This window comes from Fringilla coelebs, assembly GCF_963513975.1.
Source record: "Fringilla coelebs genome assembly, chromosome: 7".
Classification (NCBI taxonomy): Eukaryota; Metazoa; Chordata; class Aves; order Passeriformes; family Fringillidae; genus Fringilla; species Fringilla coelebs.
In genome coordinates, this window is record NC_140035.1 from 5,210,600 (window position 1) to 5,224,361 (window position 13,762).

General features: G+C 41.5%; 1 protein-coding gene across 1 annotated transcript in view; it reads left to right on the plus strand.

Moving 5' to 3' along the window:
- The window catches only part of LOC311156081 (von Willebrand factor D and EGF domain-containing protein-like), a gene marked incomplete at its 3' end in the record, with an annotated part of 152,569 nt that overhangs the window by 32,562 nt on the left and 106,245 nt on the right, over nt 1–13,762 (plus strand). Inside the window, exons 2-4 of the mRNA XM_084209764.1 lie at nt 394–578; nt 10,594–10,819; nt 13,338–13,570. Coding sequence (XP_084065890.1) covers nt 394–578; nt 10,594–10,819; nt 13,338–13,570 — 644 coding nt within the window. The remainder of the gene's footprint in view (nt 1–393; nt 579–10,593; nt 10,820–13,337; nt 13,571–13,762) is intronic.

Here is a 13,762-nt window from a genome sequence, read left to right on the forward strand (position 1 = left end):
TCCTCTGGGAATGCAGTGGGCAAAGGCTGCTGGGGTGTCCCAAACCTCAGATTGTATCCAGGTAGGAATGCTTGGCTCCTCCCCTGGGCAGAGCATCTCCCCATGGGATGATGGAATTTGATCAGCCCTGCAAAGACACTCAATGGTCCACTAACAGAAGATAATTAATAATTAATGGCCCATGAACAGAAGAGATCTCCTGGAGGGAGGATTGCTTTGTGGAAGAGCTAAAGAAAACTGCCCAATGAACAGCAGATAACTGCCCCACCTCTAACAGATAGGAATAGAATACACACCCCCAATTACAACCAAAGGATTTAAGCAGCTATTAGCAGCGTGCCATGGAATTAAAGTGATTAACTAATGCCTGATTGCCCTCTCCATCCTCCCCAGCTCCCGAGTGCCAGCCGGGGGGACACCGCATCCTCCGTAACCCCCGCAGGAGCACCAGCTTCGACTCCCTGGAGCTGCAGAGGGCAGCCAGCCAGGAGCTGGTGTGTGACCACTCCTTGCCACCAGCATGGTACCGCCTGATGCTCGGCCAGCGGCCCGTGGAAATGCCCACCAGATGTGTCGAGGTCAGCAGAACCTGAGCTCCCTCCTGGGGAGCTGCAATAAACCCTCTGGGGGGTTTCCTTCCCCATCCCTGTCTGTGCTGTCCTAGACTCTCTATCCAGTGGGGATAGGGGGGTGGTAATGGGAAAAGCACTTGAATGATGATGATATTATTATTATTATTATTATTATTATTATTATTATTATTATTATCATTATCATTATCATTATCATTATCATTATCATTATCATTATCATTATTATCATATATTATTATAATATAATAATATAACAATATATTGTAATTATTATATTATATTATATTATATTATATTATATTATATTATATTATATTATCTATTACACAATATATTATATTATATGTATAATATATAATGCATTATATAATAATATTATAAATAGTATATATTATATAATATGCATAATACTATATTATATTATATTATATTATATTATATTATATTATATTATATTATATTATATTATATTATATTATATTATATTATATTATATTATATAAAATATAATAATATAATATAATAATGTTTTATAATATAATAATATAATAAAATATAATAATAATAACAACAACAACAACAACAACAAGAATGACAGCCACGACAATAAAAGCAACAGCAACAAAACCACCACCACCACCACCACCATCAAAACCAACAACACCACTGTCACATGCAAGGGCATCAGTCAAAGACCAGGATCCCCATGGAACAGCCAGTATTCAACCAGGCTAGGAAATATAGCATAAAACCAGGTGTTTTCCAACTCCACAAAGAGATTTTTAGTAAAACATATATGTCACCTCAAGCTGTGCTTTTTCCAAGCAACTGTGTGGCTTTAAGAATGGATTCTTCAGCCTGACTCTTTTCCCATATAAATTATTATGAGTTAGGGATTTCTTCTGCTAAATCAGAAGGGAGAAATCAGAAGGAATAATATTTAAAGAGATCTTTGGGGAAATTGAAGGAAAAGCTAAAGTTTAATCTCTTTCTGCATTGAATCAATTCTTGCGTTCTTTAGTTTCATAAGTATGCTAATGGCTTTGTGCAGCAAAAAAACCCTCCACCACTCTCTATAAAAGAGACAAAACAATAATTATTTGGTTTTATCTGTGTTTAATATGCATGACAATAATGTTTAACTTGCAACCATTGCTGCCAGAGCAACTTGAGCCCCTCACTAAAGTCACTGCCATCTCAAATATCCCAGCTTCAGGAGGTTAGCATAATTTCAAACATGAAGTTAAACAAAATTATTCAGAAAAGAATAAACTAATTATCATAAATTACTTAAAAGATGAAATATTCAGCCTAGAGTGCCAGGGTATGGCAATATGGGGTGATTCTACTCTAGCTGGAGAAGCCTCTCAAAATTAGCAAAAACATTTTATACCCATTCAAACTGGACCTGTGAACTCATCACAACTGAAGTTTGTCTTAATCATTTAACATCTAGTGAAATGTTAAGAGATATTTGTTATTTCTGCAGAATTTTTAACACTTTGAATATACAAACTATTAATCTTACTGACATTAACAAATTGGCAGGATTATTATTGAAAGATTAATTTCATGGCATCCTCAAATATGCCAATGCACTATGAAGTTTTTCAGATTGCTCTATAAGTGTACATACGTATTCTATAATATAATTTAATTTTTCATTATATTTCAGCAATTCTGAGTGTGTAGCAATGCTCAGCTGTGTGAGATTGCTTTCTGACAATGCATGCTTTTGTTTCTTTTAATCTCTTCTCTGGAGTTGTTCATTCAGGTTTGTGAAGGTATATTCATTTGTTTAGTTTCTTATCTTGTAACATAATTCTTGCCATTGGTTTCTTCATTATCCTCTGAATGACAGTAAATCTCTGCTTCGCCATGCTGATGAAGGATTACATCTGTTAGATGTCAAAACTGAAAGAATACACTTCTTTTAGATCTTCACCTTCTAAATCTGCCTCTACATTCTATCTCTTCCACTTAATTAAATCATTGTTTGATTTGGTTTTCCATTTAATTTCAGCAAAACCTCTGGAACAAAATAATTTAAATTAATAACTGTGCAGCTTCCACTCCTTAATAAGCAGTTATTATTGGACATTCCAGTCTGGCTGGAGTGAGCTGATTTTAATTAAAAAAGTCAAAGACAAAACCCTGAACAGACAGAAGAGAAAAGAGACCAAATAAAGCCTGACAGTACGGCTGCAGAATTAAAAAGTACATTACTGCAGCACCTTGTAAAATATATACCCAGAGATATCCTGTTGATACTGGCCAGATACAATTAGCTGCTTATCAATAGATGAGATTAACTTCTTAATTCAGAGTGCTGGTAGGTAAGGATTCCTGTCACCCAGCTGAGCTCAGGAGGGATTTAAGCCATAATGGAGATTTGGAGCGTGGGGGAGAAGCGTGGGAGGACGAATGGCACGAGCTAGGGGGCACAAGGGAGGGCAGCTCCCACTGCCTGACTCCTCCAGACTGTGTTCTGAGTCTTGCCATGAAATAAACCTCCACCACAAAAATATGTCCCACTCCCTAACACAGGGAGTGTGAGATTCAGCAGAGAGGAGAAGCAGGGCACACGGGGGGTGTGAGAGCCCTGCCACAGCTCAGGGGCACAGCAAACTTTGCAATGGAAAAGGAGCAACAGCTCTTAAGGAGCTGCTTCTCATCCACTCATTTAATTAAAAAAGGGGGGGAAATGGGGAGGAAAGACAGAAGAAAACCCCACAAGCTACAAAGTGAAAAAAAAAAAGACAGAAGAAAAACCCAAAAGCTTTTATGTCAGAGAAAGTGAAAATATTAATTGCATTCCTGAACTTGCCATGCCTTGAATCCAACTGCTGTCCAAAAACTTATTCCTCCAGTGGCAAAATGTTTTTGATTGAAGGTGCTTTCCAATTTAGGCTTTGCCTGCTGAATTTCTCAGGGCAGGTAACAAATGATCCTGACCTTCCTCCCTCTATTTCTTCCTTGCCTTTCCCCCCGTGCTCCCAAAGGAGGCACAGCAATTACCAGATCCTGGACATGCACTCCTGGCCACTGCCACTTCCCTATCCAAAAATGTATTGTAGTAGAAGTCCAATAAAAATTTGCAAATTTTGGATCCTCATGTGTTGAGGCTGCTGCTGCAGATTTGTTCTTCAAGAACTGCCAAATCTTCTGTGCAAGGCAAAAACACTGAATGAAAAAAAGGTTAGTGAAGCTTTTACTAAGATTAAGTCAGTATATTAAGAATTAAAACACAATGCACAGACATGGCCAGACCATAGCAACATGACCTTCAGAGGAAGAACAAAAGATGGAAAAATTAAAGCTCAACAGAAAATCTATTAAAAATACAGAGAAGTTCTCAACAGCCAATATGGGAAAACATACATCAATTACAGGGAATCCAGCTTCTGAATTCAAATAATACAGAGTATATGCATACACCTGGATACATGTACATATGGGCAAGCCCCATGGGAGGCACAAACATTAAAAATAAATGTGAGGGAACATCACACACTAATGTTATTGAAGCTCTGCTCCACAGTCAGATAAAAGATCAGTCTGTGGATTACAGCAGAGCAGTGCACGCTGCTGCCTGAATTGCAAATTCCAATGCCACACCACACTCACAGCAAAGCCAGAAATGGGCTCAAAATTCTCTTCTTCCTGTGGAGAAGTTCCACTGGCCCAGGTGCTTGTCCTCACCAGCAGCTGAATGTCTCTTTCTGGAGGGAATGGCAGGAAAGGGGAATAATTTCATTTTTGCACATTAACAGTCTCCAGCAACCCCTGGTTCAGAGACTTCTGGGTTCACTTCTGGGTTGTTCAATTTTCTTGTGAGGGCAAGAGGAGGGGCAGACACTGATCTCTGCTTTGTGGTGACAGTGACAGTGACAGGAATGGCCTGAAATTGTGTCAGGTGAGGTTTAGGTTGGAAATTAGGAAAATGTTCTTTCCCCAGAGGTGGCTGGGCAGTGAGCAGGCTCTGCAGGGAAGTGGTCACGGCTCCAAGAACTGCAAGGAGGTGATCCACAGATCCTGGCAGAGCTCAGAAGTGTTTGAACAATGCTCTCAGGCACTCGGTGTGACCCTTGTCCTGTGCAAGGGTAGGAGTTGGACTTGATGGTCCTTGTGGGTCCCTTCCAGCCCCACAGATTCTGTGATTTTAATTAATGTCTCTCCCATGAGCCAGCCCCATACCTGCAATTTTTTGGCCAACACAATTCTGTAGCAAGCTTTTCTACAGGCTACTTATGGGTATGTGACTGTGTTTGGGAAATGTCCAGTAGTACCTGCCTGTGATGGGCTATCAAGATAACTTCCAGTACCTTTCTTCAGAAATTTCATCCTCTAAATGAGCAAAACCCTGTCCAAAGCTGAGCATGCTCTGAGTTCATGTGCACCTGCAAATGTGCATGTGTAAATGGAGGGCATGTTATGCAGTAAGGGTTGGTATTTTCTCAGTAGTTTCATTTTTAGCACTACAGCTTTACTTTTTTACATGTATATTAGGATTTAACACAGGTTTAAATGCTAATCTTTGGTGTATAAAACAAGGTCATGTTTAAGCATGGCAAATCTAACCTGCTCATGATGCTTAATATGTCAGTCCTAGAGGAGAAGATTTATTTTTCCATACTTAGTTTCATTCCCTCCTCCTTAACCTCTTCTAGAACATTTTATACTCACAATCAAAACACAGCACCTCAGCTGCATGCCATTAATTTATTATTTTGTTTCAATTATTGTTTTGCTCTGAATCCATCCCCACTTTGATTTGCAATTGTTCTCTGAATTTAAAAGCAAGTGACACTTTCAAGGTATTATTTAATCTGTAATTCTTTCTTGAACACTTACGTGAGTATTCCCAATCATAATGCTAGGTATGAAGAACCTTTGTTTTTCTTGCTTGTTTTTCAGACATGCCAAACCCCTTCTGTAGAAATTACAATTACAGCCTTTATTGTTCAGAGGCATGTGCTTTAAAGAAAAACAAGACAAGCACCAGTTTAATTGCTACTCCAGATATTCCTGACATAAACTGATTTCTGTGGAGTTTGGCCCCAGTCTGAAATTAAAAACCCCCAAACTTATTTACTTTAACTAACTACAAAGAAATTAAAAAAAAAAAAAAGCTAAAGTAAAGTTTTGAGTGGGTAACAGATGCAAAATCATAATGCTTTAACTGCCAACCAGCAGCACACCAAAAAGCCTTCCATCTCCATCCAACTAAAACAATGCATTCCTCACATATGGTGCTACTTATTTTTAACAGCATAATTTCAGCAATACCCAAGTGACAAGAACAATCGAGCTTGATTTCTTTGTGCAATTATGAAGAACCACAGTGTCCAATCAATCAAACTGGTTGATACTTCAAACCCCAAGCAAATGGAAGGAGACATCATTGGATTAAACAATAATGGCTTGCTCCCTTGTTTTGGCAAAGGGAGAAAAGTTTTTTTTAATTGTTTAGGTTTTCTAAATTGGATTATTTAAATTATTATCTGGTGTCAAATTAGGAATCAAAAATAATTCATGAATGCTTTCCTGCCACATTGAGGTGTTGCAAAGATTAATTGGGTAAGGTTTATAAAACGCTTTGAAGATTAAAACCACCACTTAATTACGACTGGATAAAATATGGAAAGATACTACAGAAAGCTGCCAACAGCCTGAAGTGTCCCTCCTGTGCTGGAGAAGTTCTCCTCTGTGCAAGCTGTGTCACTGGACACCTGAACCTGTGCAGTTTGCTCTCCCATAGAGGCAGCTGTGTAATTCCTCCTTCCTCTTGGAAATGCTGCTGAGGGGGGCTGTGAGACTCCCACATCTCTCCAAAATCCTTAGAGCAGCAGAGACTGCAGGCAGGGCAGGTAAATGCTCTGTTTCAAATGCCAGTCATTTGCTGCCTCTGTTTTGGATTTTCGGGTTACTCTCCCAAATGACAGCTACAAAATTCAACGCAAATCATGCCACAGTGGGGACTTGAAAATTTTGGCTCTTTGAAATCTCCTCTCCTAGATCATTCTTCTAAGTTTCTTTGCTTTTGTTTGTTTGTTTGTTTGTTGTTTGTTTTTTTTCCTGTTCTTATCTCTAGTGCTGGTGGAACACATGAATATACATTTGCCCTTGCCTTCCCAGGTCTGTCTTCTAATTCACAGAGGCCTCATGCAGCAAATCCTTTTGGCCAGTGTGTGGCAACTTGCCTGACTCAGAAGGACCACATGGAGCTCACAACAGAAAATAAATTCATGTGTGTCACAGAGCTGCCAGGAAAACAGAAATACTTGATTTATACCAAAATCCTTCCTTGGCCAGCCTGTAATCCTGTATCACAGTTTGTTTTGCTGTCTCACAGTCTGATTTTTTAGCCTCATAAGGGTTGGTCATTGCTTGTCATTTGTGCATGTTATATAACAAACTGTCTCTCAAGTGGTTTCAGAGCAATATTGGCCAGAGCAAATGCAGGAGATCCCCGTGGGGGTTTATCAGAAAGCTGCACTCTGACATCAGTGATGCCAATCCACACTTTCTCCAGTGCTGAAATGGCTCACGGACTTCTGCTGAGGGTAAAAACAAAGGGGGAAAACCACCATCCTCTTCCAGCATTTCAGTTTTTCCTCTGTGTGTTACCAAGAGATCCAGGCCCAGTTTTATATATGGATCACTTTCTGCCTTTTTTCACAGCCAGAATGCACTCACATCTATTTATCTCCAGCGCAGCAGAGAGATGGGCATCTCATCAATGAATTATCTCCCCAGCACTGCTGCAAGGCACCAAAGGCTTTTACCACCTCAGCCACCTCCACCTCTGGTTGAGAGATAAGAAAGTGAGGCACACAGAGAGGCAGTGATTTGTTATTTGCCCAAGGTCAAGCAGCCAGGGAAACTGAGGCACTCTGTGTGCCTGGCCAGAGGCAGCCCTGCAGCTGCACTCCCAGAGCAGCAGCACTGATGGGCTGGCACCAGCCACGTTGGTAAAGGTAGCATCAGATGGATGCTATAGCTCATTTTAAGCAACAAAAGTTCTTTTACAGAGAATTGCAAGGGTATTTTTTCAGTGGGGATGGGTAGGTTGTGCTGTGTCTCCTCACCAAACCCTTTCCTACAAGACTCTCTGAGTCTGCAGGCATCCATTGAAATCCAGTGCTCACTCATCCCTGCTGCTCTGCTCCCCATAACTAATGCTTCCAGCTTGTGTGGTTCCAAACACCTCCAGGGTGAGCTCACTAATACCTGCATTTTAGTGCAATTTCAAAAAGAATGTTCCAGTCCAGCAATCTTTACTTACACATGCAGAGGCACTGAAGTTTGTGGTTTCCTTGTGTAAGAGGAAATTCAGGCTGCAGGTATCACACCCAGGTGAGGATGAAGCAGAGACCACTGAGCTTTAGTTTCCATCCCTCTCTCTTCTCCCATGCTGCTTCTCTGGATGTTTTTGGGGTTTTTTTTTCCCACTCTCCCAGGTCACACAAGTGTGTGCTCATAAGCAGGCTTTGGAAACATGCTTCTCCACACCACATCTTGCACCCCAGGTCATAAGTTGACCAGGATGCAATAAACTTCCATCATCTCTATTTTTACCAGCACAGAAAAGACCCATGTCCCTTAAAGCTCTAAATAAACAAGCAGAACACACCTCTTTAAACTTACAGATAATGTAGCTTTTCGAGAAAGCAAGGAAAGGGGTTGGTCTAAATTCCTCCTAGAAGAATTTTTATGTTGCCCCCCTTTTCTTGCACTGTGCTGGAAGGCTGCTCCTCCCCGGGGAGCTGCTGCATTGTCTGAGCTCCAGTGCCACCTGCAAGGCCACCAGGACACCAAACAGGGAAGGCAGGGTCAGCCTCTGCTCAGCTCCTGCCACTTTTCAGGAGGAAAAAACCAAAAAAAACCAACGACCTTGGACAATTCCAGCGGTGTCTCTCTGGAATCCTTGTTTGCAGAAGCCTGACGATAACTAGCTCCAAATGGAAATCAGCCTGTGCCATGTCACATTGTTGATTGTTTTTCAACTGCCCTGGCTTTCCTGGGTGTGCACCCCTTCTCCCCTGCCCCTGCTTCCTGGCTTGCTTAGCTCCCAGGTACAACTCAAACTGCAGGAGGGAACTGGTGCGTGACTTAATAAATTTATCCTTTGCCTTTCACTGCTTCCCCTGCTGTCACAAATAACTTTCGATCTCGAATGAGAAGCAGCAAACCTGGCTCAATGGGAAAAAATTCTGGGTTTTGGGGTTTTTTTTTTTCCCCCAATGTGATTTATAACCAAACACTCACACTGGGCAGAATCACGTTCCCCAAGCTGGACTAGTAGAGATGGTTCACTGTCACTGGCTGAAGAAATGCAAAGTGACAGCAGCAGTCATGCTCTGCTGAATATGACTGATGTCTGAGAGCAAATTATTGTCAGTATTTGGTAATAATTTCCAAACTTTAGCTCAAATGCCTCTGTGCTTTGCATATTGGCAAATGCTCGGTAATGGTGCAGAAAAATGAGTCACCATTGTAATTGGCTTTGTATATTTAATAAGGCCCTGATTACACCTAATCTCCTCACTGAGGTGCTTAAATTAAAGACAGCTTTAGAGAACCATGTTCCTTTAGTCAGGGGAGAGAGCCTGACAGGTACAGAGGGCAGCTCAGACCTGGGATTCCTGAGCACACATCCCTAAGTTGGGAAATGGAAATCAGTCTCTCCTGGCCATGACTCAACATGCTGTCATTTAAACCATTTAAGACCAATGCCTTCTGCTTTGGGATTTTCTCTATTCAGGGAATTTGTTAATAGATAAAAGCCTGAAAGCAAAAATAAAATAAAATAAAAAAATTTAGACAATTAAGTCATGCATATCCTGCACATATGTTTTCTCCTTCCTTCATATGTGTCTCTCTCAAAGAGTGAGGGAGAGGTACAGACCCCACAAATGTGTCCAGTGTGTGCTGGAAGGGCAGGAGCTGTCAGGAGCAGGGCAGCTGGTTTGGGGGCAGGTGATGTAGCCTGCTTTTATGCTTTCATCTTCTTCATACAAACCAACCAAAACCAGAGGAAAATACTTTGGAATCCTGTTATTGTGTCCTTTAAGCATTTTATCTGTGTAAAGCCACCTCTCAAAACCGAGCAAGACATTTTTATCCCCACCTACACAGCTTTTTCACTCGCCCTCCAGGTTTACGCAGGCTCTTGGGTTTTAGTGATCTCCACTTTCAGGAAAGGGAGTGAAATCTTCTGATTTCAATGAGAATTATTTGGGCAAGCTTTGGTCCATTTCCCTGCACTTCTTGTCATCCCATTCACTTTTATTGTTTTCACTTCGTTTTGTTTTTAACATTTCATTTCTTTAGGTCCTTCTCCTCTCTATTTACCTTTCTTCTCTGATTTCAGGATTTTAATTGGAGTAATTTTGGGAAGTTTTGGTCCTTTTCATTTCCCCTCATTTAATCTCAGTCCATTTGGTTGCAGTCCATTTCCAAATTTTCTGGTTTCTTTCAATTGCCTTGTTTTTGATCGTATCTCTCTTCCAGAGTGTGTGTTGGACTTTGCTCTCTGATTTCAAGATTTCAATGAGGATTATTTGGGCAAGCTTCCATCCATTTCCCTGCACTTCTTGTCGTCCCACTCACTTTTATTGTTTTTACTTGGTAGCGGAATTTTTCCTCTTTTTTTTTTTTAATGTTTCATTTCCTCAAATTCTTCTCCTGTCTCTTTGTTTACCTTTCTTCCCTGATTTCAGGATTTTAATTAGAGTAATTTTGGCAAGTTTTGGTCGCTTGCTCTGCCCCTCATTTCATCTCAGTCCATTTGGCTGTAGTCACTCCATTTCCAAATCTTCTGGATTTTTTTCAATTGCACTTTACTTGATCATATCAAATTATGTAATTTTGATCATATCAAATGCTTCCTTCCAGAGTGTTGGTTAGAATTTGTTGTCTGATTTCAAGACTTCCTTCCCTTTCCTGAAAGGAATCTTACACTTGCTGTTAACGTCTCCTTTGTGCGCACCCTCAGATGAACAAATGTGGGACCCAAGCCCCGGTGTGGCTGTCCCTGAAGTCTGAATCCCTGCCAGCTCCTGGGCAGAGCAAGAGGCTGACGGGCTGTGCCACCTGGCAGGGTGTTGGTGGCACCAGGGACTGCTGCCTGTTCCGGATCCCCGTCGCCGTCAGGAACTGCGGCGCCTTCTTTGTGTATCTCCTGCAGCCCACCCCGGGATGCATGGGCTACTGTGCAGAAGGTGAGGACCAGCAGGGAATTCATCAATAAGATTGCTTATGCCTCTCAGGCTGGGCGCTCAAAGGCCCCGGCGCTGCGGTGTACATCCCGGTGACCTTGCGAGTCAAGCGTCGCTCCCGCTAAGGCGCGGAGCGTGTAGGAAATAAATCAGTGGCACTCCAAGGTGTTCCTGAAGAATAGCTCCTATTACCAGTGCAAAATGTAATCTGGTGTGTGTTGCTGAAGCGTTCTCTGCTTGGTTACAGCTCACGTGTAACCTTTCCCACTGTCTCTGGCTCCGCTTTGGTTTGGAGCTGCAGAGCGAGCGAGTGGAGGCATCTCAGCCGTGCCCAGGCTCTGTATCCAGGAGACTGTCTCTAAGGCCTCTCCTTATCTTTGATAGTACAACATCCCCCCTCAAAAAAAGGTAATTCTAAAACTCTGCAAGGAGAGGAAAAAAAAAACAACAAACCCAAACCAAATTGATAATATCTTTTTCATGACATTCGTATAATTGTTCTCGTCAGAAATAATTTTCAGCCTACTACGAGAGATGTAACCCCTGTTCGGTAGCTAGGAAACAAAGGGAAAGCAGAAAGCAATTGCTCTTTCAGTTAAACCTCCTGAACTTTGGAGCATGGCCAGGTGCATGTAGATTTCATCAGAAAACATGCTTCTTCCTCGAAATGAAAAAATTACCTTTATACTTTCCTTTTAGCGTTTTTGGACAGAAACATGACGCTGAGGAACTAGGGTTATCAGCTTTTCAACTGGGCAAAATCCAAGATTAAATAAATTTTAAAGAGAAAGATAACTATTTTCTTATCTTTATCAATATTTTAGTATTCCTACTTGAAGAAGAGGAAGGAAGAAAGGCTCAAAGGACGTGAGATTAATTCAGTATTTGAAATAAAAAAAATCCATTAAAATAAATGGAACCGATTCTTACTCAGAAATTACTTTTTAACTGAATAGTCATTTTTCAGTTTAAGCTTGGCTTTTTTATAAACTATAAGATGTCCACTACTCTTGTTCAAAGAACTTTTTAGCCAATACATTTTGGGTGAATAATTTTGTCCTATTTGATGATTCATACCTGTTCAGTGATATAAAGCCACCTGCATTTCTAAGAAAAGAAAGCTTATCCCTTCCCAATCTCATTTTCAGTGAGGTCCAGTCCTTCAGAGTCTTTAATTTCTAGCCTTTAGTTTTTGCAGTCTCATGCATTGGATGAAAAAGCCCCAAATCTGGAGGTTTTTCACTGGTTTTTTTACCTCATGGCTTCAATTCAGCTGTAAATATTGCACCACAGGAGGCTCAGCTGGGTCCAGCTGCCGTGGCTTTGTGTTGGGGTCAATTCCCCAGCCCCTTCTGCTGGAGGTTCAGGAGCAGGACAGCAATCAGTTCTTCTGAGCTGCAAAACAAACTGAATTTAAAACTCCATAACTTGGCAGAAAGGACGCAGCTGGGAAAAGCAGAGTTTGTGCTTGCAATTCCACTCACATCCTCCCCTGAGCTGATCACCTAACTCTGTCCTTCTGGGATAATTTCCTGCACACAGTCATGATGTGAGCCACAGTTTGAGGCAGCTTCTCTGAGAAAAGAAATACAAAAAGGGTAAAAACAACTGGTCTTTATTCATCTTTTAAGTATCTTGTTTCTTACCTCTTGCTGCTTGCCCTGGACAGATGTTAACACATTGGCTCTCTGTTCTGCTAGAACAGCTTCATATTTTATTCTCTTGGGTTCCCACATATTATATTTTCTACAGTTGTCTGAAAAAGTTACTTAATTTATCCTTTCAAAGCATCTGAACCAGCTTCATGTTTTGCTTGAGTCTGGGTCTCTAGAGATGAAAAACATCCCCTTACACTATTATACCTCTCTTTGTTTCTACTTTCTAGGGGAGTTTAACAGGAAGAAAGGTTTCAGACTTCATTACTTGTTGAAGCCTACAGAAAGCAAGCTGTATTTTTAGAGCAATGGCATTATTCTGGGCAGAGGGAGACTATATTGAGCAGGCCTAGCCTAGATACATCCTAAAGCAGCCTGGAAAGGATGTTCACAGCAAGGCAATAGGGGCTGGCTGCTTCCTGGGAGTCCGTTTGCCTCTGCAACATAGTGATTTCTCATATCTCTCCTGGGCTTATTGCAAAACTTGGATCAAAAGGCTGTGCTCCAGGGAAATGCAAAGCTGAGCACCTTTGCCAGAGTTATTAATTTGTATTAATCTGAGTGCTTCATTTCAATAATGTTTCCCTTACTGAAAAATTAAAAAAAAACCAAAACAAAAAACATTCAAAACCAGCAGGTCAGATGGTGTAACAGCAATAGGTAGTCAGGACACAATTAGCAATTTTTGCATTTCATACGAGACACACCTTCTTGCTTGCATGGTTACTAATTAAGTCACCAGTAGATAAAATGTAGTGCTCGTCCCGTGTTTAATTACATTGACATCTTCTTGTTAGGTGAACAACCACAACATCAAAAAAAAAATAAAAATTGTGTTACATCTTTCTTTTGTTCTCCTTTTCCAGACCAGCTCGCAAGCCTGCCTTTGCAACCGGCGATCACCCCCGAGCTCGTGCGAGGCCGACTCCACCTGAAGTGCAGCTACAGCCCCGCTCCCCCTGAGCCCCCAGTGCAGTTCAGGGTGCTCTGGTCTCGCCTCTCCAGCCCAGGGAAGAGGGAGCAGATCCAGCAGGAGACGACCCCGCAGCCGTTTTCCTACGCGGAGATGGACGGCGCCAATCTCCGCCTGGGAGACACGGTAACGCCTTCAGCATCACAGTCACACACACACACAGGGGTCAAACCTCCCTCCCAAACCTTTTTATTAGTGCTGCTCCTCGCCCCTCGTGCTTCGAGCTACTGCCCAAAAATGATCTGAAACTCTTTCATGGCAAGATTATTTAATAACATTAACCGGGTTCAGGACCTGTAAAATTTCTGTGAATTGCGG